At 38.1% G+C, this 24,425-nt stretch overlaps 1 protein-coding gene across 4 annotated transcripts in view; it reads right to left on the reverse strand.

The window, feature by feature from the left end:
* Positions 1-7,849: 7,849 nt before the first annotated feature.
* The window catches only part of rbpjb (recombination signal binding protein for immunoglobulin kappa J region b), a 138,580-nt gene continuing 122,004 nt past the window's right edge, over positions 7,850-24,425 (reverse strand). For 3 of the 4 annotated variants that reach the window (XM_072252925.1, XM_072252927.1, XM_072252928.1), the window contains 4 exons: positions 23,352-23,399; positions 18,034-18,189; positions 14,449-14,552; positions 7,850-13,139 (listed from right to left, as the gene is read on the reverse strand). In XM_072252925.1, coding sequence (XP_072109026.1) covers positions 12,827-13,139; positions 14,449-14,552; positions 18,034-18,189; positions 23,352-23,399 — 621 coding nt within the window. In that variant the 3' untranslated portion in view covers positions 7,850-12,826. The remainder of the gene's footprint in view (positions 13,140-14,448; positions 14,553-18,033; positions 18,190-23,351; positions 23,400-24,425) is intronic. The other variant, XM_072252929.1, reaches the window with a different exon arrangement.

Below are 24,425 nucleotides of genomic sequence, written 5' to 3' on the forward strand. Positions count from 1 at the left end.
TCTCTCCCATCTACCTACCCACTTGCACATACAGTCCTCCAACCTCAGGATGGGCTGCCCCTGGGCCGCCAGACTCCTTTGGACTTGCAGATGTGGGCCTCTGACTCCCCCAGTGGACATGCAGGCCCAAGGCTTTGGCCATCGGGCCTCGACTTCTGGACTTCCAATCCACCTTTATACTTTACTATTGACCCTGAATTTCAGGCCTCGAGCTCTGGATTTGCTGATGATGATGCTTGACGGTCAGTGCGTACGTAATAATAGTGCATCTGTTTTTTGCTCTCTTTCACTCATGCAACAGCTATTACTGCTGCTTCACAGCCCAAGCGACCTGGGTTCAATCCAATCACCAAAATGCAGTATTGATATTCCCCTTGTGACTAGATAGATTTCCACCAGCTTTTCTAGTTTCTTCCTCACTTCCAAAAGTAAGACAAGACCATAAGATATAGGAGCAGATGTAGGCCATTCGGCACATCGAGTCTGCTCCGCCATTCAATCATGGGCTGATCCAATTCTTCCAGTCATCCCCACTCCCCTGCTTTCACCCCATACCTTTCATGCCCTGGCTAATCAAGAACCTATCTATCTCTGCCTTAAATACACCCAATGACTTGGCCTCTACAGCTGCTCATGGTAACAAAATTCCACAGATTTACCACCCTCTAACTAAAGTAATTTCTCCACATCTCAGTTTTTAAAAGAACGTTCTTCAATCCTGAAGTTGTGCCCTCTTGTCCTAGAATCCCCTACCATGGGAAATAACTGCCATATCTAATCTCTTCAGGCCTTTTATCATTCAGAATGTTTCAATGAGATCTCCCCTCATTCTCCTGAACTCCAGGGAATACAGCCCAAGAGATGTCAGACGTTCCTCATATGGTAAACCTTTCATTCCTGGAATTATTCTCGTGAATCTTCTCTGAATCCTCTCCAATGTCAATATATCCTTTCTAAAATGAGGAGACCAAAACTGCACACAATACTACAAGTGTGGTCTCATGAGCCTCAACATCACATCCCTGCTCTTATATTCTATACCTCTAGAAATGAATGCCAGCTATGCATTTGCCTTCTGCACCACCGATTCAACCTGGAGGTTAACCTTTCGGGTATCCTGCACAAGGACTCCCAAGTCCCTTTGCATCTCTGCATTTTGAATTTTCTCTCCCCATCTAAGTAATAGTCTGCCCCTTTATTTCTTCCACTAAAGTGCATGATCATACACTTTCTAACATTGTATTTCATTTGCCACTTCTTTACCCATTCCCTAAACTATCTAAGTCTCTCTGTTTCCTCAACACTACCCTGCTCCTCCACCTACCTTTGTATCATCGGCCTGTTGGGTTGGTGGACTACTTGGTGACTGTTAATTACTACTAATGCAGGTGGGGGGCAGGGAGGACAATCTGAACGGAGTTAATATGATAAATAAGTTAGTAAGAAATTCATGGGGAAGTGGGATTGCTTTGAGAACCACCATTGGTTGATAGGTTAAATGGCCTCCTGCTATGCTGAATGACAGGAGGAATATGGTAAGGTAGTGGTTGGTGCAGCTGCCAGGATACATCATCTGAATCACTATTTCATATGAAATTGGACAGCTTTAGATGTCCGTTCCAGGACAGCTCAAGTGTCCTCTTTCTATGGAATGCTCTGCCCCAGAAGGCTGTGGAGGTCAAGTCTCTGGATGCTTTCAAAAAAGAGACGGATAGAGCTCTTAAAGATAGCGGAATCAAAGGTTATGGGGATAAGGCAGGAACTGGATACTGATAGTGGATGATCAGCCATGATCACAGTGAATGGCGGTGCTGAGTCAAGGGGCCGAATGGCCTACTCCTGCACCTATTGTCTATAAAGATCGTGGTTTCCTTTCTGCTGTCATCAATGATGCCCTCACCCGCATCTCCTCCATTCCCCACACTTTGGCTCTCACCCCATCCTCCCCCCACCACAACAGGGACAGAGTTCCCCTTGTCCTCACCTACCACCCCACCAGCCTCCAGATCCAGCACATTATCCTCCACAACTTCCACCACCTTCAACAGGACCCCACCACTAAGCACATCTTTCCCTCTCCACACCTCTCAGCTTTCCGCAGGGATCAGTCCCTCCCCACGGATCTCCCACCTGGCACTTATCCCTGTAAGCGCAAGTGCTACACCTGTCCCTACACCTCCTCTCTTGCCACCATTCAGGGCCCCAAACAGTCCTTCCAAGTGAGGCAACACTTCACTTGTGAGTCTGTTGGGGTCACCTATCGCATCCGGTGCTCCCAGTGCGACCTCCTCTACATCAGTGAAACCCGACGCAGGTTGGAGGACTGCTTCGTCGAGCACCTCCGCTCCGTCCGCCAAAACAGACAGGATCTCCCAGTAGCCACCCACTTCAACTCTGCTTCCCACTCCCATTCAGATATGTCCATACATGGCCTCCTCTATTGCCATGATGAGGCTAAACTCAGGTTGGAGGAGCAACACCTCATCTACTGTCTAGGTAGTCTCCAGCCCCTTGGTATGAACATAGAGTTCTCCAACTTCTGGTAATTCCCTCTCCCTCCCTTCCCCTATCCTTATGTCTCTCTGCCCCCTCCCCCAGCTGCCTATCACCTGCCTCATGGTTCCACCTCCTTCTACTACCCATTGTTTTCCCCTACTCTTTCTTCATCTTTCCTGCCTCCCCTCCCCCACCCCTTTATCTTTCCCCTGGAACCTACCAGCCTTCTCCTTCCCACCTTCTTTCCCTCTACGGTCCTGACGAAGGGTTCCGGCCCGAAACGTCGACCGATCTTTTCCACAGATGCTGCCCAACCTGCTGAGTTCCTTCAGCATGTTGTGAGTGTTGCTTTAACCCCAGCATCTGCAGATTATTTTGTGTTTAGAATAAAAAACCTGCTAACCACGTTATGAGAAATTGCTGATTCCATTAATTAAAGGATAACACACTTCCTGACAACATTTGCTAGAAAAACTATGCCTTTACCAATCTTAGGCTTGATTATTAAAAATATTTGATTTTGCAGACAAAATTCAAGCTGGACACTGTGATGCTCACGGTGATTATAACCTGACGCTCTTCAGTTAAGGAACTCCCAGACACCAGCAATGAAGATTAAGATCAGGGAAATGAGTTGGGGTTGGTCACATTCAGGATAACAGAGTGTGTCATTTTTTTCCATCTTTTTAGACAATAAATGAACCACAATGAACTTTTGTCACATGAATACACACAAACCTACACTCAAGCCACTGCCCCCCACCCCCAGTCTCCTCTTTGCTTCACACTGCTTATAGCATTAACTCAAATCAGAGGTACATTTCCACAGGAATCAGCGGCCTTAATGACCAACTCTGCATATAGAATTTCCAGCAGGACCATTGTTAAAATTCAGTTACTTCTTTCCTGCTCGAGCAGGAATGAGATATTGTTTAATACCATTACAATCTACAAATAATGCAACAGTCATGTACTGATACAGTATTTTAAGATTATGCTACACTGCCACTATAATCATGATGGCCCATACAAATTATTTAAATACATTAATTATACTAAATTTGTATGTTAGATTTAAAAATCTAATGCTTTGTGTTCAGGAATGCAAATGACATTGATTTACAAAACCAGTCATAATGATGGAATGCAGTCTTCATCAATATATGTTAAAGAGATAAACAAACTACTGGTGGTTATTTAACTGGGATGAAATGTGGCAGGAAAAGAGCAAACAGAAGATAGGATTTGATTTGAAGGTAATCAATACCAGTATTCATGCATTGCAAAAGGTGTTGTTTAACAAAAGTAAGCAGTTTATTTAAAAGCTTACCAGACTGACAAGTCAACATGTCAAATGATATAATTCTGCCCCATATAAAGGATTCCACTTCATTTTCTTCTAGTTCTGATTGTACTGCACATCACATTCAAAACAATGACTGCAAATATGCAAATTATTTCCTCATTGAGTTGTCAAAATGAGTTTATCAATAGGTTGATACATATTGCTCAAGTCTGAGACATGTTGAACACATACAGCATAAATTGCTTTACAGCATCATTTCAACATTGAAAAGAGCTGCATGTTTTATGCAGAGGACTCTCTACATTAAAAATGAGGAAGTTTTATAATATCTAATAAATAGACTTCTAGTTACTTCCAGGAAAAGGGTTTAGTTTGATTAAAGTTCCAGAAACTTTAAATATAATTGTTGGAGGCCAGTATCTCAATCCCAATACATCACTGCAGAAATTTCTCAAGGTACAGCTATTTTAAGATGCTTCATCAATGCCACACCTTCTATAATGTTAAAAGCTGAAATATTTGTTGATGATTGCCAAATGTTCAATTCTACTCACAAATATTCAAATAGCCAGTCCTTGATTGCAGCAAGACTGAATCAACATTCAGGTTTGGAATGACACTTACGTCAGATGAGTGCCAGGCAATTCATCATCTCTAACAAGAGATGCCATAAACACCTTCCCATGACATTCAGTGGCATTACCATGACAATTACTGCCCCAAATCCTCCTCCGTCAAAACCTTGGCTGTCACCATTAACAAGAAACTCACCTGGACCAAAACAAACACTTGGGCTATGTGAGCTGTTGGTAGGCAGTTCTCTATTTTCTGACAGTCTACATCTCTAAGACAAAAAAAAGTGATGGAACATTTTGCTCCTACAGGAATGAGTGCAGCACTTATGCAGGTCAATACCAATCAGGACAAAACATACTATTTGATTAGCACCTGCTCAACCATCCTGAACTTCTGAATCCTGGTGCCAGTGTATAGTGACTGTAGTTTGTTCCACCTTTTATCTAAGAAAATGGATTGTAGTTACTCACCTAGCCTACTTAGACAGCATTTTTCAAACTCCAAACCTCTATCACCAAAACTGATAGAGCATGGGAACACCACCTACAGTACATGCAAGTCTCCCATTTTTTCCCAATTAGAAAAAATCATTTTTTTTCCCATTGCTGTTGTCTAAATTCAGGAACTCCACACCAACACTTCAGATGTACTTTCACCAGGAAGACTGCAGCAGCTGAAAACACCACCTTCCCCTCATGGCCAATTAAAGATGGGAATGAATGTTGGCCTTGCCAGCGACACCCAGATCACAAATAATGAAAAAATATTTAAAAATACAAAAAAAATCCTCAGTTAATTAATTGATTACCTTACAAACATTCACTCCTTCAGTAATCAAGTTGTTGCCAACATCTCACTAATTTTGATCAATTATTCAATTCCCTGGGGGTGAGAAAGGCCCTTGCACATCTCATATGACAGGCAATGACCACTCAGCAAGGCAGTTTAACCCTTTCTCTTGACGTGACCAGTGGCAAAATCTGCAACATTTTGGAACATTACTACTGATTAGAAAGATATCTCGCACACTTTCATAATCTGTGTGGCTGGAAGGCAAGACCAGAAAATGGACATTGTGTTATGCACCATAAACTGAAATTTAAACTGCAATAGAAATAAGCTAACTCCACAACTTTTAATGGCAATTGAAAAATGAAAATATTGTTTATCAGATGCTGCTGGAAATTAGTAGTTGCTGGGGGCAGTGAAGAAGTGTGTCCAAGCTGATCTCTTGCATAAACTAAAGTACATAGATTGGGCAACGTAATGTACAATTATAGTTAATTATAGTATGAGATTTATTTCATTGCAGGCCACAGAAATGTTCTAATCACTTAGTTGCCTTCTCAGTGCAAAACATATGGTATTTAACTCACTGAAAAAATGAGTCAATAAATAAAATGTTGAATCTCCATAAAAAGTAATCAAAATAAAACAACACATGAAGCAAGAGGGAAGACAGCAGGACACATTTTTTCAAAACTCTTAGCATTCTGGCACATTTCAAACAACTATTGGAGCTGAATCGGGTAGGTGTTCATTTTAAACTGCTGCACCATTTCTGCATAAATAAGCAAGTGCCATTAGCTTTCTTGTCATGATATAATGTCTGGTATCAAAGGTATGAATAAAGTTACTTCTTTAGGCTTACATAGCAAATTTATAGTCAGAGGTGTATGGCGCAAACAAGATCTTCAGCCCACCATATTCAGGTTGACCTTTTTGCCCATCGTCTTTTTGCCTACATGCTTCTTGGACCACTTGTTCAAATGGCTTGATTACATCTGATTCCATCACCTGCTCTGTAAGTGCATTCCAGATAAGGTCTTAAATGAGATCAATATCAAGCACATTAATATGCTGGGGCATTGAGCTAAAAGACGTACTGTTGGGTCTCTTAGTATTAAAATGGATAAGTCCCTAGGACTTGAGAAGATAGACCCAGATTATTGAGAGGCAAGAGATGAAATTGCTGGAGCCTTGACCAATATTTTTGCATCTTCTCTATCCATAGGCAAGGTCCCAGAGGACTGACGGGTCACTAATGTCCATTATTCAAGAAGGGAATAATCCTGTAAACTACAGACCAGTGAGTCTCATGTTCGGTGGTAGGAAAGTTACTGGAGAGAATTCTTAGTGATAAGATTTATGATAATTTGGAAAACCATGGCCTAATTAGGGAGAGCTAGTACAGCTTTGTGCAGGGAAACTTGCATCTTCTTCAGGTTTTGTGATTGGGTGATTGATGAAGGTAGAACTATGGGTGTTGTCTACATGGATTTTAGTAAGGCATTTGACAAGGTCCCTCACGGAGGCTCTTCCAGAAGATTAAGGTGCATGGGATCCATAATGAATTGGCCATTTAGATTCAGACCTAGCTAGCTCATAGAAGACAGAGGGCAGTTGTCAAAGGGACTTATTCTAGCTGGATGTCTGTGATTAGCTGTATTCCATGGGGATCTATGCTGTTTGTGAGAAATATAAACGACCTGGATGAAAATGTAGATGGGTGGGTAAGTTTGCAGATGATATGAAGACTGGTGGTGTTGTGAATAGTGTAGAAGACTGACAAAGAATACTGCAGGATATAGATCAGTTGAAGATATGGGAGGAGAAATGACAGATGGAGTTTAACCTAGCCAAATGTGAAGAACTGCACCTTGGTAAGTCAAATGTAGAGTTAGCACACAGTTGAGGACAAAACTCTTAACAGTGATGAGCAGGGAGGTCTTGGGGTCCAAGCTCATAACTCCCCGCAAGTGGCTACACAGGCTGATAGGGTGGTTAAGTAGACATACAGTATGCTTGCCTTTATTAGTCTTTGGTCATTGAGGTCAAGTCAGGAAGTTATGTTGCCGCTTCATAAAATTCTAGTTTGCCAAATCTTGAGTACAGCGCACAGTTCTGGTTGCTCCATAATAGGAAGGATGTCAGGGCTTTGGAAAAGGCGCAGAAGAGTTTTACCAGGATGCTACCTGGATTAGAGGGCATGTGCTATAATCCGAGTTTGGACAAACTTGGGTTGTTTTCTCTCGAGAGGCAGAGACTACAGAAGGGAGATCTGAAAAGAGATTTATAACATTATGAGAGGCATAGATGGAGTAGACAGACAGCAACCTCCCCCCCCCCCCAGCCCCCAGGATTGCCTAATACCAGAGGGCATGGATTTAAGGTGAGGAGGTAGTTTCAAAGGAGATATGAGGGGCAAGTTTATTATTCTTTTTTGAACAAAGAGGGAGGTGGGTGTCTGGAGTGCACCGCCTGGGGTGGTGGCAGAGGCTAGTACAATAGGGAATTTTAAGAGACTTAACATTTCTTAAATTGATCAAAAGCATCAATGACATATCTTAGGTTGTAAGTTTAATATTCATGATTTAAGAAATATGGTGTCCTTCAACTAATATTCTTGACAAAGTATTAATTTATCCTGTTGAGATCTTAAATCTAATGTTCCTAATTACTGTTTTAATGGTTGAAATCAACTAATATACAGCCTTAAGCTCTAATTCTCTTGAGAATAACTGAAAATTAATACCTGCAATTTGAAAGCTTGTCCAGAGAAAGTGCAAAATTTACTTTGTACTTATGCCATTAGTCCAAAGGCTTACATACATGCTCTTACCTTATTTAATCATATTTCAGAATCTGCTTGCGGTTGGCTAGAGTGACTCATTTTTGAACTAGTTTTGCTTGTCCAAGTCAGAATACTTCGTATAAACTTTTATTTGATAAGTAATGCATGGGGAAGGTGGTGCTAAAGACAAGGACGCCAATAAAAAATTAAATAGCATTTTATCTCCTAAAAAGAAATGAAGAACACCCTAAACAGGAACAAAAATCTAAAGTATTTGCAGCATTGCATCGTACATTATTTAATCAATTGAAATCCAAGACCAACTATTGTCTGAGTAAGATATTGGATTAACAAAAGGGGAAGTAAAATATCTATTATAGTAGATTGGTGCAAGAATCACTACAGAGGTCAGTTCCTTGATTCGCACTCATTTACAATGGCTCTTTGTAGAAAGAAACTGGATAAGTCTATTGATTACACAGAAATAAATGCTGCATGAAGGTTGCAGGCAAATATGCTTAAAATTCAGGTCAATTATACATTTTTGGAGATGAATTGCAAATGAAATTTAAAGGAAAGGCTATAAATTGATATGGAGAAAACTTAAAAGTAGAAATGTGCAATGAAAAACAGAACTGGCACAAGAATAGTTGGAAAAGAAGCAATTGCTTTCAATTTTCAGAAAATGTGCAACTGCAAATTCAAAAATAATGGAATGTACAGCATTAATGAAGTTTAAGGAGAAAGTACTGAAATTTTCACATGCCCATTAAAACCTTCCAGTTTTAGGTACAATTCTGGTCACTCAATTTTAAACTAAAACTCAAGTTTTGTAGGATGTGGAAAACACTAATTAAGATGTAAAGTGAATGAACAATAAGGTTACAAAAATTAAGTGTATGGCATGACAAATGGTATAATGTGAATTTTGTGCATTATACATTAGTTTAACAGAGGTAACAGCTATACAGTACATTATTGGAATGTCAAGAATAATCACTGACATAATCTGTGCTGCAGGTAACCAATAAACTGGGCAAGCTTTTAAAATAAACTTTAAACAAATCTAATGAGCTGAAAGGTTTTTCTTAATTATGAAAAACTCTCAGCCCACAGAGCAAGTTTCACTCCAGTCCTAGCGGTCTAACAAAAGAGGTCAAAGTACCAAATATCTTTAAGTTTTCTTCCCTTGAATTTAGCCAAGACCTTAAGTTATTCAGTCAGTTACTTCCAGTCACAACCTGTAATCCAAGCATTAAAAGTAATATTGTCAACTATGTCAAATATGCTCCAGTCTTCTCTTTAATAAATGACTTTATGAACAAATAAGAGCTGCCTTCAGAACTAGCTATTCAGACCTGAGGTCTACTGCAACCATTCAGCTTTGTGTCTCTATTGGTATACAGAAGCCTTTCGGTATTAAATACCAATGCTTTTTGTACAGCTGACTGGCTGGGCTTAAGTGATAACTTAAAAATTCAATAGCATTAAAATCAAAACCATAATATTTTTAAAATACTTAAACAAATAGAAAGTGGAAATGAAAATTATTTCAATAAAGTAATAGAGGTTGAGTACCCCTTAACAGAAATTACAAAATACAAAAACCTCTAAAATCTTGAAATATTTTTTTTGAGTGCTGACACGACATTACAAATGAAAAATTCCACAAGGCACCAAGAAGATTCCCAGGCGATGCACGAGCCTCTGTGCAAAGCAGACTGTTCTGAGAAATGACCTCACATATGTAATGAGCAGAAGTTAATGAAAAATAGAAAAACACTGCATAAGGTGAAATATGAAGATTTTGATTCTATATTATCAGCACTGGAGTGAACATATGCCACTAACAGGATGCTGTTCATGAAACAAGCAAAGATCCATCAAGATGAACTGAAAATTGAAGGTAATTGTGGTGACAGAAATTTAAGTCACATGATTAATTTTTTAAAAACATTTGATCACAAAAATTTACCATCAGAACAAGTCAATGATGAAAATTTAACACCAGAAAAAGTTTACAGTGCTGTTTTTATACCTTACAAAAAACCTAAAAAAGGTAACATACAGTGTACTGTAACCTTTTAATGAAATCATGGCATCATAGGTGGAGACTGAAAGCCTGCCATTGTTTGTTGTTGTTCAACAACTGATTCAGGTATTGTGTGCTGCTTTTGTTCCCTGCACACACTGTATTTTTGTTACATTAATTGTATGTAATAATTTTTACTATTAAGTACATATGTGCAAGACAAAGAGTGCTTACCGGTAACACACAAATTTGGAGTCCCAAGCTATCTCATTATTCCAAATCCAAAAAACTTCTGGCCCAAGCATTTTGGATAAGGGGTACTCAACCTGTACTGGAGGAGCAGGGATTGCCTTCTATTTGGTCCAATCACTAAAACACGATCTCATTTGTGATTTCTTGGCAAATAACTGCCATGTTTGCCTACATTAATAAAAACAATTAGATTACAAAAATAATTCATTAAGTAAACTGGCAATCCTGAAAATATAATAGAAGTTATGCTCTTCATTAAGTTTTTCTGGATCTGCTCATAATGAACTCTTTTAAAATCTATTAAGGAAGTTTGCATTAACATGAACACTTCTTGTTGTCTATTTTAATAATCAATGTTTGCCATTAACGTTCCCATGCTTTGTGCACTTATGGCCAGTAACCTCTCAAATCAATTTCACTACTGAGTAACCTTAGTGACTTCTAGTAATCTTCCGATTTAAATTTTTAGTTTGAAAAGGCAGCTCTTCTATATTTTAGAAAAGGATGAAATACTGAACTAATTTCTGCATTGTTATGTATTTGATGATCTTACAAATAGGCTTTCATATCTTGAATGCAACAATCTTAAAATGAATTCCACTAAGCAAATAACACCGTAAAAGGACACACACACTATTTTTCACTTATAACACATGTAATAAAAAAATAAAAATAAACCACTATAGCAATCAAATTGCCAAAAAGATTCATCTGGCACATGTAGGTCCAAGTACTATAAATATAAAAAGCTGATAATATGTTTCAATGTATAAAAGCAGAGCTTTGGGGGAAGAATACAGACACAAAGTTGACTCAATACTTTATAGCCACACTTGAACACTCAGTTAAATGCAGAACCTCATTTATCAGAGGTCAGTGTATCCAAAAACTTCAGTTTTTACTCACACGTGGCAAAGCAAATCTATCAGTTACTACTAAATACTGTTTTATTAAAATGGTTGAAAAAATAAAGCTATGTTTAACATATCTGTAACTGTTGTATGTATTGCAGACAGGGCAGAAGTCACTTAAAGCTTTTGATACACATTTCTGAAGTACATAAGGATGTCCCAATATTACAATGCATTGAGAGATGATATGAAGGCATATCACAATTTGAGTTTACATATTATAGTGAATGTGGTAGCAGCCATAATCCGATTGCAGTGGTAATCCTGAGAACTCAAAAGGTAAATAACCCTTCTGGTATTCTTTAAACTAAGTATGAGGAAGTTGACAACATAAAATAAAAAGCAATGTGTGAATTAAAGTGTGGTCAACCCCATTGTCACATCATGCTAACTTTTTTTTATACATAAAGATGTTTGCATATTTCTGGTATTTATTTGCACAGAATTGTTATTGGGCGTGAAACCAATCAAAGTCAGCCTGACGATATATGTTGAACGCTCTTGATATTGCATCAAGAAATTCTGACACTTAATTTTTGCTACTGGACAGAATTTCAAGATATTGTGAGTGGCATATGATGAAAAATCCTTTCCAACATGCTTTTAAACAGTTTTTTTAAAAAAAAAAAGGACAGCAGGAAATTAGACACCGATAAGCATACAGACATATACTCACATGATAGTTATTGCTGTGGCCTATGCATAGTAGAATACATATCCTTTAAGGATCATTAACAATACAGAGCTTGTCAAAAATATCACTGGAATCAAAGCTCTAATTGAAGAATCAGAACTCTAAAGTATTTCATTTTCCCATTACACCTATATTTTGGTTGTTTCAGAAAGCCTTTTATAAAGTAACAATTATATTTTAGATTAATTTTGTGGAACAGATCACAATTAGACACCATGACGAGTGCTTCTTTGTTTCTTAAACTATACTAAGTCATGATATTGATTAACTGTGATTTTTGTCCCACATCATGAAGGTGCTATATTGAGACATCCTTTAAGTACAGTATACAGATTGACAGGAAACCATAAAAATTAGGCTTTTCTCTTCAACACATTCAACTGAAAGTCACGTGACTCAAGTTTTTTTCAAAACAAAAATGAGGACAGTTCCGGCCAGTGACCAAAATATAGGTCTTTACTGGTATAGGTGATGAGAATATACAGTAAGGTCAGGTCTGGAACCTGGATACTTCAGAGCCCATTGCTCAGAGGAAGAAAATATAAACTATTTGGTAACAAAAGTGTACTATATGTATAATACAAAAAAAGGTATGGTGAAACTGTACCTTCACTAAAGCTTATACAAGTTTCTTGGTCCATAGAAACTATGTTATTTTTGTATGCATTCTCTACTATGCTTTACCACCATCCCACCCAAACACTTTATATCTTGCCCACACTTTAAACAGCTGAAAAATAGATTTTCATTTTGCTCTTTATAAAGTTTTATATAATATTCAGGTGTATTTTCTTATTGTAGTAACACTTCCTGCAGATTATCTATGCTTGAATGAAATGTTCATCATCTGAACAAGGAGGTGATTTCCAGAATACCACAAGTTACTGTTGACATTAGTAGTTCTTTGTTTTCTTTTGCAGCACTTCAACAGTTTTGTCTTTGCCCTTCCCAAAAGTTGGTAAATGTCTTTAAACGATTTTAGTAGTTAGGAAACCACAGTTGCTGCTGATGTGACAATAGTTGAGTTTGTGCTGACAGTTGTGTAACTTCCCTCACTGTTTGTACTTGAGTCATTTGACGCCATTAGGCTGGAATTAGCTCTAAGGATGGCTCCAGCAGCACTGCAGTGCGGTCTTGGTCCAGGCTCTGGTGTGTATGTAAAAGTAAGGCTGGTGGAGTAGATAATACCATCATTTCGAACCAGAGTAACAGGGACCTGGACAGGTTGACGCACCCATCGCCAACCCTCTCGGAATGCAGAAATATCTGGAACAACACAGAGCATGCTCTCCGCACACCTTTAAAAAAAAAGAGAAGGTGATTAGCAAATAGTTCCGCACAATATTTCATTTATTCTCTGTGTCTATTTACAAATAAGCATTATAAATATATCCAGTAGGGTTATGTACTGAGGAACAACAGTTGCTAACTTTAAAAATCACATATTAGTCCAATATCTGGATGGCTCAGCTTCAAATTTGTACAGAATGAAAGTAGAAAAACATGTATTAGAAATACAGGAAAAAAACACTGAAAACACACTTCATTTTCAAGGGCAGGCTGCTGGTTAGTGGTTCTGAATGAGAAACGTGCCAAGTTTCCTCTCCCAAGCCCTCAGATGATGGGGTCAATACTGCAGCAATCTAGAGAAAATGTGAACTAATTTACACAGCCTACTAAACTTTGTCTGAATGAACTGTGAAAACCTGTTTGCTTGATATGAATAATGAATTATACAATTACATGACATTATGCAGAGGGAAAAGAAATATTCCCTTAGAAAGCAATTTGTATGATCTTAACTAGGGGCTTCAATCTCAGTACGAGAGGGTAGGGCTTTCTACTGCTCCATTACATTGCAGTTGCATTTAAGAAGCCAGATAGCATATTGTATAATAGCAAAAATATATGAATTCACAGATTTTCAATAAAACTTTACAGGAAGCAACTATTTGCCTTAAGGCACCTGATAGCTTCAAATGAAAATTGCTACAAAACATCTTACCCACAATTTGCACAATTAAATTTTCACACCGTTTACAATTTATCTAACCCAAATTTTACTGATAGTATGGCTGCATGATGATTTGCCGGATAGAAGCATCAAGTGGCACCACTCTAGATATTTGAGGAAAATCCAAGGTTCGACACCTGTTTCCTATTAAGTTAACAAATTGCAGAGGGTTAGGAGAAAAGAATTACAATTTAACTGAAGTGGTAAGGATCTATCAATGGTCCTGCTGAAGTTAATGATCAGTTGAAACAGAGAACTTAAAATAGAAGGAATGACTCCTTTTTGAAACATCAATTTTGGAAAGGCAGAGTAATGCAAATAATTGTGGAGGCAGGCAACTACATAGAAATGGGAACAAATCAAGCACAAGGTTAGCAACATAATAAACTGCCACAAGGAGCGAGCTTTGAATTCCACATGCATGGATAGGCAAGGTAGATTCATTTAGTGAGACGGCATACCAACAGTCATTCTACCTCTGGCTTGGTTGTTCTCTTTCAGTTGGCAGCAAAAAGCGAGAACACCTTTCAGTTAAAGTAGGCCGATTTAATAGAATTCTAAAAGCTTGCTATTTATAACCATCATTTATTTACCTGTACATGGTCTCAGCTTCAACATCACCAAACCAAACTCGCAGATTGGGAGTAAAATTCTGTCCCGTGAGTTCAAGCATTGCAACATCTCCACCCCCATTCAGCTACAAACATAAACAAAGTTCAACTGTACACAGCATCTCTTGTAAATAAAAGCAGAAAATAACATAACTCATCCTAGTCAAGAACTGAATATTATTAGCTTAAACCTACCCATTTGCTGCCTGGAACAACCCAGGAGTGCAACTGCAGCAAGTGGTATACGCTATGTACTTTTCAAGAAACATAACTATGCAGTATGGTCATTGCTCCGTTGAACTAAAATTGCTATAATAGTCATAGTTATATAGAGTGTAGAGACAGGCCCTTCAGTCCAAATGGTCCATGCAGACTAAAATGGCCCATCCAAGCTCACCCATTTTTGCTATATCCAAAAATTACAATCAATTTAAAGAATGTATGACATTATCCACAAAATTTCATCTACCCCAACCCTGCAGATGTCAATGCAACAAATTTCTCTGTGACATAGTAAACATAGATGAAGTGTTGAAAAAGGACAAAATAAATTTTGCAAGAGTAGTTGGAATTTCCTACCAAGCTGCACCATGAAATATCTGGCAGTACTTCAAGGCTTTTAATGCTTCAAAGAACATAAGTGGCAAATAATTATACACATTGTTTGCACCATTTCTATATTGAGGTATTAGTTAAAAAATTATTTAAAATTATCACATCTTTTGAAAAAATGTATCATATTGGAACAAACTGACAGAACATTGAGATCAGTTTTGTTTTGAGGTCCAGCTGTGAACTTTTGTAAATATCTCTAAAAAAAATGACGCAGTTTTTATTTTGTTGTCTGAAGCAAAACATTTAATAATTTTCTCCATTTTCGCATTCTTCCCTCTTGAGCCATTAAAATATAGACTATTCTCTGAATACAAATAAAATTTTGCAGATAAAAGCAGTACTAATAGACAAATTGTGTTAAAAAGCATATTTAAACAACGTTTCAATAGCAGTGAAGTAGTTAAATAATTGGTAGATTTTAAAAGGACAGAATCAGTCGAATATAGAAAATAATTTTAAAATATTCGCTGCTTCAACTAGAAGAATTTATATTTCACACCTCTACTTTTATTTTCAAGTAATGCAGTCTGATTAAAAACTCAAGACCACCCAATGATTATGAACTTAGCTATGCAATTAAAGCCAACCAACACTACTTAACAATGGAATATTTTTGAATAATACTTATGAAAATGTTTTGCTTTAATATTTATGGCTTTTTGTTGTAAATACAGAAACAATTTTGGGTTTCCTCACAATCAAGTCACATATATTGACAGATCACTGTTTCTACTTCGAAGGACTCAGTCATATTTGATGATTCCACTATAAGATAAAGAAACTGCAGAAGTGCCCTATTAATTCTTACTAATGCTGTGTACTAAAGATTCCCAGAAATTTAATAGAAGATATTTGAGACTAAATAAAAATTTTTAAAAAACTAGTGTGTCTATTCCTGGAAAGGAAGGAAATCAGAAATCAGGTTTTCCATTTAGTTTTGAATGTGCTATGTTCAGATATTAAGACATCAAATGATGAAGCACATACATTTTAGGAAACTTAAAACAGTAAAAAACCTAAAAGAATATGACTGTAAAAAAAAAATCCAAATAAACAGTTTCAGGGATTAACAGGTATGTTCTGGCTTGTCAACATCTATCCTAGGGATGAGGTTATAGGTTTCTTGGCGTGGATACAAAAACCTTAAATTTGTCAGTGATTCCAGCAGTTCATAGATGGTACAGACTATTCTGCTGAAACCTGTGGAAGTTATCAATGTGGTAAGAACTGGGAATATAGAAATTTATAGTGTCACAGTAGAACAAACAAAAGTTACAAAATAACAAGAGTAAAAAATGTTGCACTAAATCTTTGCAACATCTTAATAGCCTCCAACAGACAGAATTTATGGTTGGTCATCTTTCAAATGTTTCAAAGTGGGGCACAAAAGTAGGACTAACCTACAAGGAGTCTCAAGCATGCTCTTCCATTCAATAAAATCATGGCTGATCCCGTGCCTCATCTATCTCCCTACCTGATCATCATATCCTCCTATTTCTCAGTGTCCCGAAATGCATTAACCTCAGCTTCATACTGAATAACTGAGCATCAACAACCCTCTGGAGTAGTTCATTACAAAGGTTATAACCCTCTGAATGAAAGGAATTTTCCTCTATTCAGTTGTAAACAGCTGACTTCTATGATTTGTAGATACTATTGCTAGAGGAAACAGCTTTAAAAGCACTGACCCTCCCAGATCTTGTATACCTCAAAATTATCCTCTATTATTCTAAATTTCAGTGGGTATAGAGCAATCTATTCCATGACAATTAATATGAGAACCCCTTGGCAGAAAACAATGAAAAGCAGTGTTGCATCTACTTGAAGTATAGTAACTGAATACTTGACAGTAAACTCCATCTTTTGCCTAATACTGATGTTAATTATTGCAAAATAATAATTACCCAAATTCTATGTTCCAATCATTAATTAATTATTGTAAAAGTTGATTGCAATTATGCTTTTTATTCCCATCTGAAAAGTCATCCACAGAGATATTTGGTTATATGGTTTGCCTGATGACATTGATCACTGGACATATCCTCATATCTGATACCTGATAGTAAACAATGCTACATACTTATCAGCTGCTTTGACAACTGGGTCAACAGTAATGAGTAACTTTTATGCAGCTTTTGAAACTCAGGACATCAGGCATCCGAAAGCTCTAACTGCATTTCTTCAAGTTCAGCATCAAGTTTAAATAGGGACCAAAGCTCTGCTCAGGAATCATAGATTTCCTATAAACACCCTCCCCCCCCCAAATAAAACCATGCTTTGGTTAATATTGTTCATCTTATTACTTGTGACTGATTGCATTACTCATACCGTTTTTGGAATTTGTTGGTTATTGTTTGCTCTCATTAAAAAATGGGAAGAGTTGGTTGGTCCATGCTGAGGAAAAGAACATGCTATAGCACAAATGAACCTTCATGTAACCACCCCTTTCTCCTCTATCACAAGGACAGACATCTTGGCACTTTTCCCTGCAAATTCTTTCTCCAATATGTATACTTTTGGACAAGAATAGGATTTGCCAGTTTTGTGCTGCAGAAATAAGCATTAGTTTAACTCCAGCAGTACCCAAATGTGCATATCTGGAATCTCTCCAAATTTAGTCAATTGCCCATATTATCCAAGTTCTCCAACTCTTGGAAAAACATGATTTCCCAGACAGTGCATGCAAAAGTAGAACTTCCTACTGCTCCCATGCCCATAAAATACTTTGGTTTGGAGACTGTTCAGACAACCTGTGCAAGAAAATCCCTCTGCAGACATCACAAAGTATCTAAATAGCTACTACACCTTCAGCAAAAATACATTTTCAGAAAATTGGCTCTCCACAGACATTGTCTAAAATTGTAGCAGTTTAAAAGAAAATCAATTTGAATGATCTAATATTAGCCTTAACATGAATGTTAACAAGAGCTATATATATCCAGTCCCTGTTACCTGAAGACTTTCTACTACAGGTACAGGTGTCACTGGTGCATGTACAGGGCCCATCCCCTCATAGAACGTGTACTCAGCTTTATCTGTGCTTATGATTGTCCAAGAGGCTCCATCGTTTATCATTTCCTTGTTTGGTTCTTTTGGACATGGAGTGGCCTGGTTTGGGGGGGGGGGGGAGGAAAACAAGGGGCAAAGTGAAATTTAAAAATACAACTGTGGCTGTAAAACAAACCAGATACAAGCTGTACTAACTTATTGTATGGATGTCTAATTTTGCATTTACCAGTGGAAAACAATTTCAGATTTCCAAGTACAGTAGAACTTCCATCATTAATACTTCAACTTTAAGTATTTTGGTCAAACACACCAGCTCATTGTTCAACAGATTAAATACCACCAAGTTCTGCAATGAATGAAAATAAACTTCAAATATAAATTGCTCTGAAAATATACTTCCAATTCCATGTTCAGGGTTATTGCTATGCAAGAGCTTCAAGTTGTTTCCACACTAGTCTCTGATTAAGAAACATACAATTACAGAAGTTCCACTGTAAATACATTTCAAAATCCTGAAAGTTGGACTGACAATAACATGGTTTGAAAACAAATAAAATGATTACACAGCACAATTTGTTGTAACTGGTCTCCAAACTCTTCATTCAGTTATGCAACTTTGGATTTAAATGAACAAACTAACAAAATTTGCACATATTCATAAAGTATAGGATTAACAAATTAGGATTTAAGATTCTTAGTGACAGCATTCACTTCTGAATCAGAAAATTATAAAATTAAGAGCTACTGTAAGAACTTGTGGCCCTGTCGAAGCCAGCTGTGTTGTGCATAGTGAAGTCAGGTGCACTCTGCTAGTTAAACTAAAGTCAATACTTCAACAATACCCAATGTGCACATCTGGTTTCTCACCAAGCTTAATCTATTACCAAAATCATCCAAGTTTTCCAGCTTGAGAAAACCTTGACTTATTCTTCTTGTGCAGCATGTGCAAAATGAAAATCTCCGACTGTGCCTACGCCCAGAAAATAATTTGGTTTGGAGACTTAAGTGTTCTCTTCAGACAATTTGTGGCAAGGAAACTCCCTCACAGACAGATAATAGTGGACCAAGCCCCAGAAAGCTTGACTACTCAATAACACCCAGATTTTAAAATATCAAAACATTACATAGACAAAGAAGCCCAGCTGTCCATTTAACCGTGTGATTAAATCACCTTATTGGAGATATGCCCATTGCACTACCCAACCACAACTTCTACATTTTCTCTGCTACTTAGACTTACTCCTTCTCTCACTTCTGAAGAGTCTTTGACCCAAAATCTCATTGGTTTCTCCTTCCACAGATGCTGCCTGACATGCTGAGATTTTTCAGAATTTTCTGATTTTATAACTCAAACTGTTTTCTGAATGGTTGCATTTCTTGTAAATTACAGAATATTGGTGGTATTTTCAACAGCCAGATCTCAAATGGAAAAGTGTTCAATTTGTAGAGTTGCAATAGTCATTACAGTTTTAAGTAAATTTAATGCAACTGATTTCATGGAAGTTCGACAAAAAGACTTAATGCTTTTTAAACTTCAAATACGATTTCAATATTAAATAGCATAACTCAGTTATTTCAGTTACACTCAAATTGGCTCACTAGGAACATACATAACAGTTTGCAACAGAGAAACATAATTTGATCTTTAGTCTCTGTCATTTCAGGAAGCATGCAGTCGGGAAGGTAATCACCCTTAACTGTGGTCATTTTACAGTGACAAAATTTTCAGTGATTAAATGCAGGTCTCACTGATGCAGGGGAAGCCGTAGAGAGCACCAAATGCAGTAAACAAGGTTAGAAAAGGTGCAGGTGAATCTTTGCCTGATCTGGAGGGGTTATTTAGGTCAGCTCCTTTTACTCAATCTCCACTGCATCCATTCACAAGTTTTCCATTCCAGGACATCTGAAATGCCGTCCTTTTTCAGGAAATATAGCTATTCTGTATAGTCGTTGATGGAGTCCTTATTCACATCTTCCTCCTACTCTCAAAAACACTCCCCTACAGACAAAACAGAGTTCCCCTGGACCTCACCTTTCACCCTACCAGCCTCTGCATCTAGCACATCACAGGTAGATGGGTTGTACAGAGAGCTTTTGGCCCATTGCTTTCATAAATCAAAGTACTGAATACAGGAGTTGGGATGTTATGTTGAATATGTGCATATAAGAAGTTGGTGACGCCTAATTTGGAGTATTGAGAGTTTTGGAAAACTTATAGGGATGTTGCCGGGACTTGACCTGAGTTATAAGGAAAGGTTGAATAGGTTAGGTCTTTATTCCCTACAGAAAGAAAGGATGAGGTGAAATTTGATAAAACTATACAAAATTATGAGGGGTAAGCAGGCTTCTGGTGAAAAACTGCAAGCAGGCTTTTTCCACTGAGTTTGGGTAAGATGAAGAAGTCAAGGGTTAAGGGTGAAAGGATGAAATGTTTACAGGGAATATGAGGGGTAACTTCTTCACTCAGAGGGTGGTAAGAGCATGGAACTAGCTACCAGCAGAAATGGTAGGTGGGGGTTTGAATTCAACATCCAAAAGAAATTTGGATAGGTATACTGTATCCAAATACACTATCCCTCCACTCCTATACCTATGTATAGGATAGAGGGGTATTGAGGACAATAGTCTGGGTGCAAGTTGATGGGACTATGGAGATTAATAGTTCAGCATGGACTAGATAGGCTGAAGGGCCTGTTTCTATGCTGTAGTGTTTTATGACTCCAAGACTCACATCATCTTTCATTTCCTCCAGCTGCTACAAGATCCCTTTGCCAGTTATATCATCCCATTCCACCCCTTTCTTGCAGGGACTACTCTCTCATAATTTCCTGGTTCACTCACCACTGTCTGTCCACTGGCACGTTCTTCTGCAGCCACAGGAGATGCAACACTTGCTCCTCCTTTACCTCCATCCAGAGACCTAAACAACCTTGCCAAATCATGAAAAGATTCACATACACATCCCCCAATCTTATCTGTTAGATTCATTGCTCTTGACTTTGCCTCCTCTGCGATCCACATGATTAATCGCAGACGAGCTGACTACTTTGAGGAATACATAGGCTCCATCTGTATTCACTACCCTGAGCTCCCAGTTGCATGCCACTTCAATTTCCCTTCCCAATGGCACACAAATCTGCCTATTCTCAGACTTCCTCTTTGCCAGATCGACGCCTAGTTGAACAATGTCTCATTCTACCTGTGTGGCCCACAACCCTCTCCCTCTTCCCCATCATCCACACTACACCCAACGAATGTACTATCCTCTCCCTGACTGGAGCCATTTAGCCATTCACCTTCCCTATTCTGATTCTATTTACCTTCCTCATTTATAAGGTTCCAACATCTGCAGTCCCTTGCATCTCTAGTTATTGCCCCCAGCATCTTCCTTTACCTCCACAGACAACCCCATCCCCTTCCATCTCCACCCTCCCAACAAGACTGGCTGATATATTGACATAGTGGTGCTCGGACAACAACCTTTCCCTCAATGTCCAAAAGACAAAACAGCTGATTGTGGATTACAGGAGGAATGGAGACAGGGTTGGCCCGATCAACATCAATGGATCTGCAGTTAAGAGGGTGAGTAGTTTCAAATTCCTTGGTATACACATCACGATGATCTCACCTGGACAGTACACAGCAGCTTTGTGGCAAAAAAAGCAAAACAGCATCTCTTCCACCTCAGGCGACTGAAGGAGTTCGGCTTGAGCCCCCAAATCCTCAAGACCTCTATAGGGGCACCATTGAGAGCATACTGACTGGCTGTATCACTGCTTGGTACAGGAACTGCAGCAACCATGATCGCTGAGCACTGCAGAGAGTGGTATGGACAGCCCAGTACATCTGTGGATGTGAAGTTCCCTCCACTGAAGACATTTATAGCAGCAGGTGCAGAAAGAAGGCCTGGAAGATCATCGGGGACACCAGTCACCCCAACCAGAAACTGTTTCAGCTGCTTCCATCTGGCAAACGCTACCACAGCATTAAAGCCAGGACCAACAGGTTACAGGGCACCTTCTCTCTACAAGTCACCAGACTCTTAAATTCAAACGTCTGTACATTGCAACGGAGTCATACCGCAAAGATTTTTACTCTCCCACGTTGTGGGATGGATGTAAGATTTAAATAAATAAACTTGAAATTCATCAGTCAGTTTTCCTTTCTTTCCATACCTGTCTATACTTGTCACCACCAGCCACTACCTCCCAACTCCAAACCTCCCCCCTCACCTGGCTCAATTTTTCATCAACCCCTTCCTTTGATAACACGTCATATTACCTACAATTCCCACCTCAAACCTGCCTCTCAACTCTTTATACTGACATATGCTCCTCTGCAACCTCAGTCCTGATACAGACTGTTTTGCTGCCACAGATACTGCTCAACCCAATTAAACACAAAAACTTGAGATACTGCTTGACTAATCTCAAGCATAATGACAAAGGTCCTACCCAATTTGGAGACTAAACTTTAAAATGCAATGTCTGAGTTGCAAACAAGATAGACAAATTGTGAAATATTTACTTGTAAATTACAGCAAATAATAAAAATTAGAAAGCATAATTATTTCTTGGCAAAACAGCTTAAGTTACATACTTTTCATACTTCTGCAAAAATTAAAATCATACCATCATATCCACAGTGCTTGACCAAAGTAACCACTGCAAAAGTAGGAGTCTGAAGCATGTAACTAGGCAAGTAGATGGGAAGCTCTTCGATGGAGCTCCAAAAATTTCAGCAGCGGAGATGGAGGCTCCCAGGGAATGGGTACAATGATTTGATCCATTGTGATAGAGGCAGAATCAGTAGTTTCCATATTAGAGGTTGAGCATCCCTTATCCAAAATTTCTGGGGCCGGAAGTGTTTCAGATTTTGGAATATTTGTATCAATATAATGAGATAGCTTAGGGATGAGACCCAAGTCCAAACATGAAATCCATTTACATTACATATATAGCTTGTACATCCTCATGAAGGTAGTTTTACATAATATTTTAATAATTTTGTGCATGAAACAATAACGTGTACATTGAACCATTAGGTCAGCTATAATTACCTCAGCTATCCAGGTGGACAGTTAGTGGCTGTTTGGCATTGCCATCATTCCAGACACTGAATTTATGTACTACGGTAAGCAGCCTTTGTCTTACACCTATTCATCACACATACATACTTAAACAGTAAAAATTATTTCATTAATGTAATAAAATATAATGTGTGCAGGTAACAAATACAGCAAAGCAGCAATGGGAGAATACCTGAATCAGTTGTTGAACAACAACAAACAGCAGGCTTTCGGTCTCCACCTACAATGATTAAAAGGTTAAGTAGATTGCATTTGTATTTTACCTTTCTTTAAAAAAAGGTTTTATGTAAGGTATAAAAACAAAGGATTGAATTTAATTTCAGGTAAGTGTAATGAAAACTGAAAAATGTCAACATTTTATTTTTAATGCAATAATTATGATGGTTATGTTACAATCCAACATATTTTAAATGGATGTGAAATTCAGATTTCATGCAAAAATAATGTTTTGTAATTACAAAAAAAAGTGACGATTTTCACTTACGAAATAATGCAGCACCAAACACCTCAGTTCTGAGAAACTTGAGGGAGAGGGTACATCACTGATGATTATCATTTTGAGGAGGAACGTCAGAAGCAGTTGACAGTCGTGGAAGCATATGCTCTCGAGATGAGGAGGCACTGTGCTAGATGGACTTTTTAAAAAAAGAAGTGTTTCTCCCAGTGTCATCTGCCTCATTAACAAGGGTTTTTGTCATAGCAATCTTTCTTTGAATTTATAAACTAACATGATTTTTTGTTCTGTAATGAACACACGCTGCTCTAGTCTTTCAACTTCTCTGCTGCTTCGTGATTTACAGATGCCCTATCATCACAAATCTTTAAAAAAAAATTAATGCCATGCTTTTTCTTAAACTTCTTCAACCAGCCTGCTGAGTACTCACAATTAACCTTCAATTTTCAGTTCATCATGATAGATCATTGCTTGTTTCATGATCAGCATACCATTAAATGGCATATGTTCATTCAGACGCTGACAAATCCACTTTTTCAATACATGACCAAGATTGTCATTTTTCACTGTATGCAATGTTTTTCTATTTTTCGTTAACTTCTGTTCATACTTTCAGCATAAAACTAACAGTTCGCCCTCCTGTTCCTTCAGGCTGTAAATGGTGGTTGCTGCAACACTATACTCCTCTGTCAGATGCTTCCCACTTACACTGCTATAAAGATTTTCCAACTTGATTTTGTGTTATACATAAACATAAGTGCTCCCTCTTTTTCTTTTCACTATTACCCACAG

This window comes from Mobula birostris, chromosome 3 (assembly GCF_030028105.1).
Source record: "Mobula birostris isolate sMobBir1 chromosome 3, sMobBir1.hap1, whole genome shotgun sequence".
NCBI lineage: Eukaryota > Metazoa > Chordata > Chondrichthyes > Myliobatiformes > Myliobatidae > Mobula > Mobula birostris.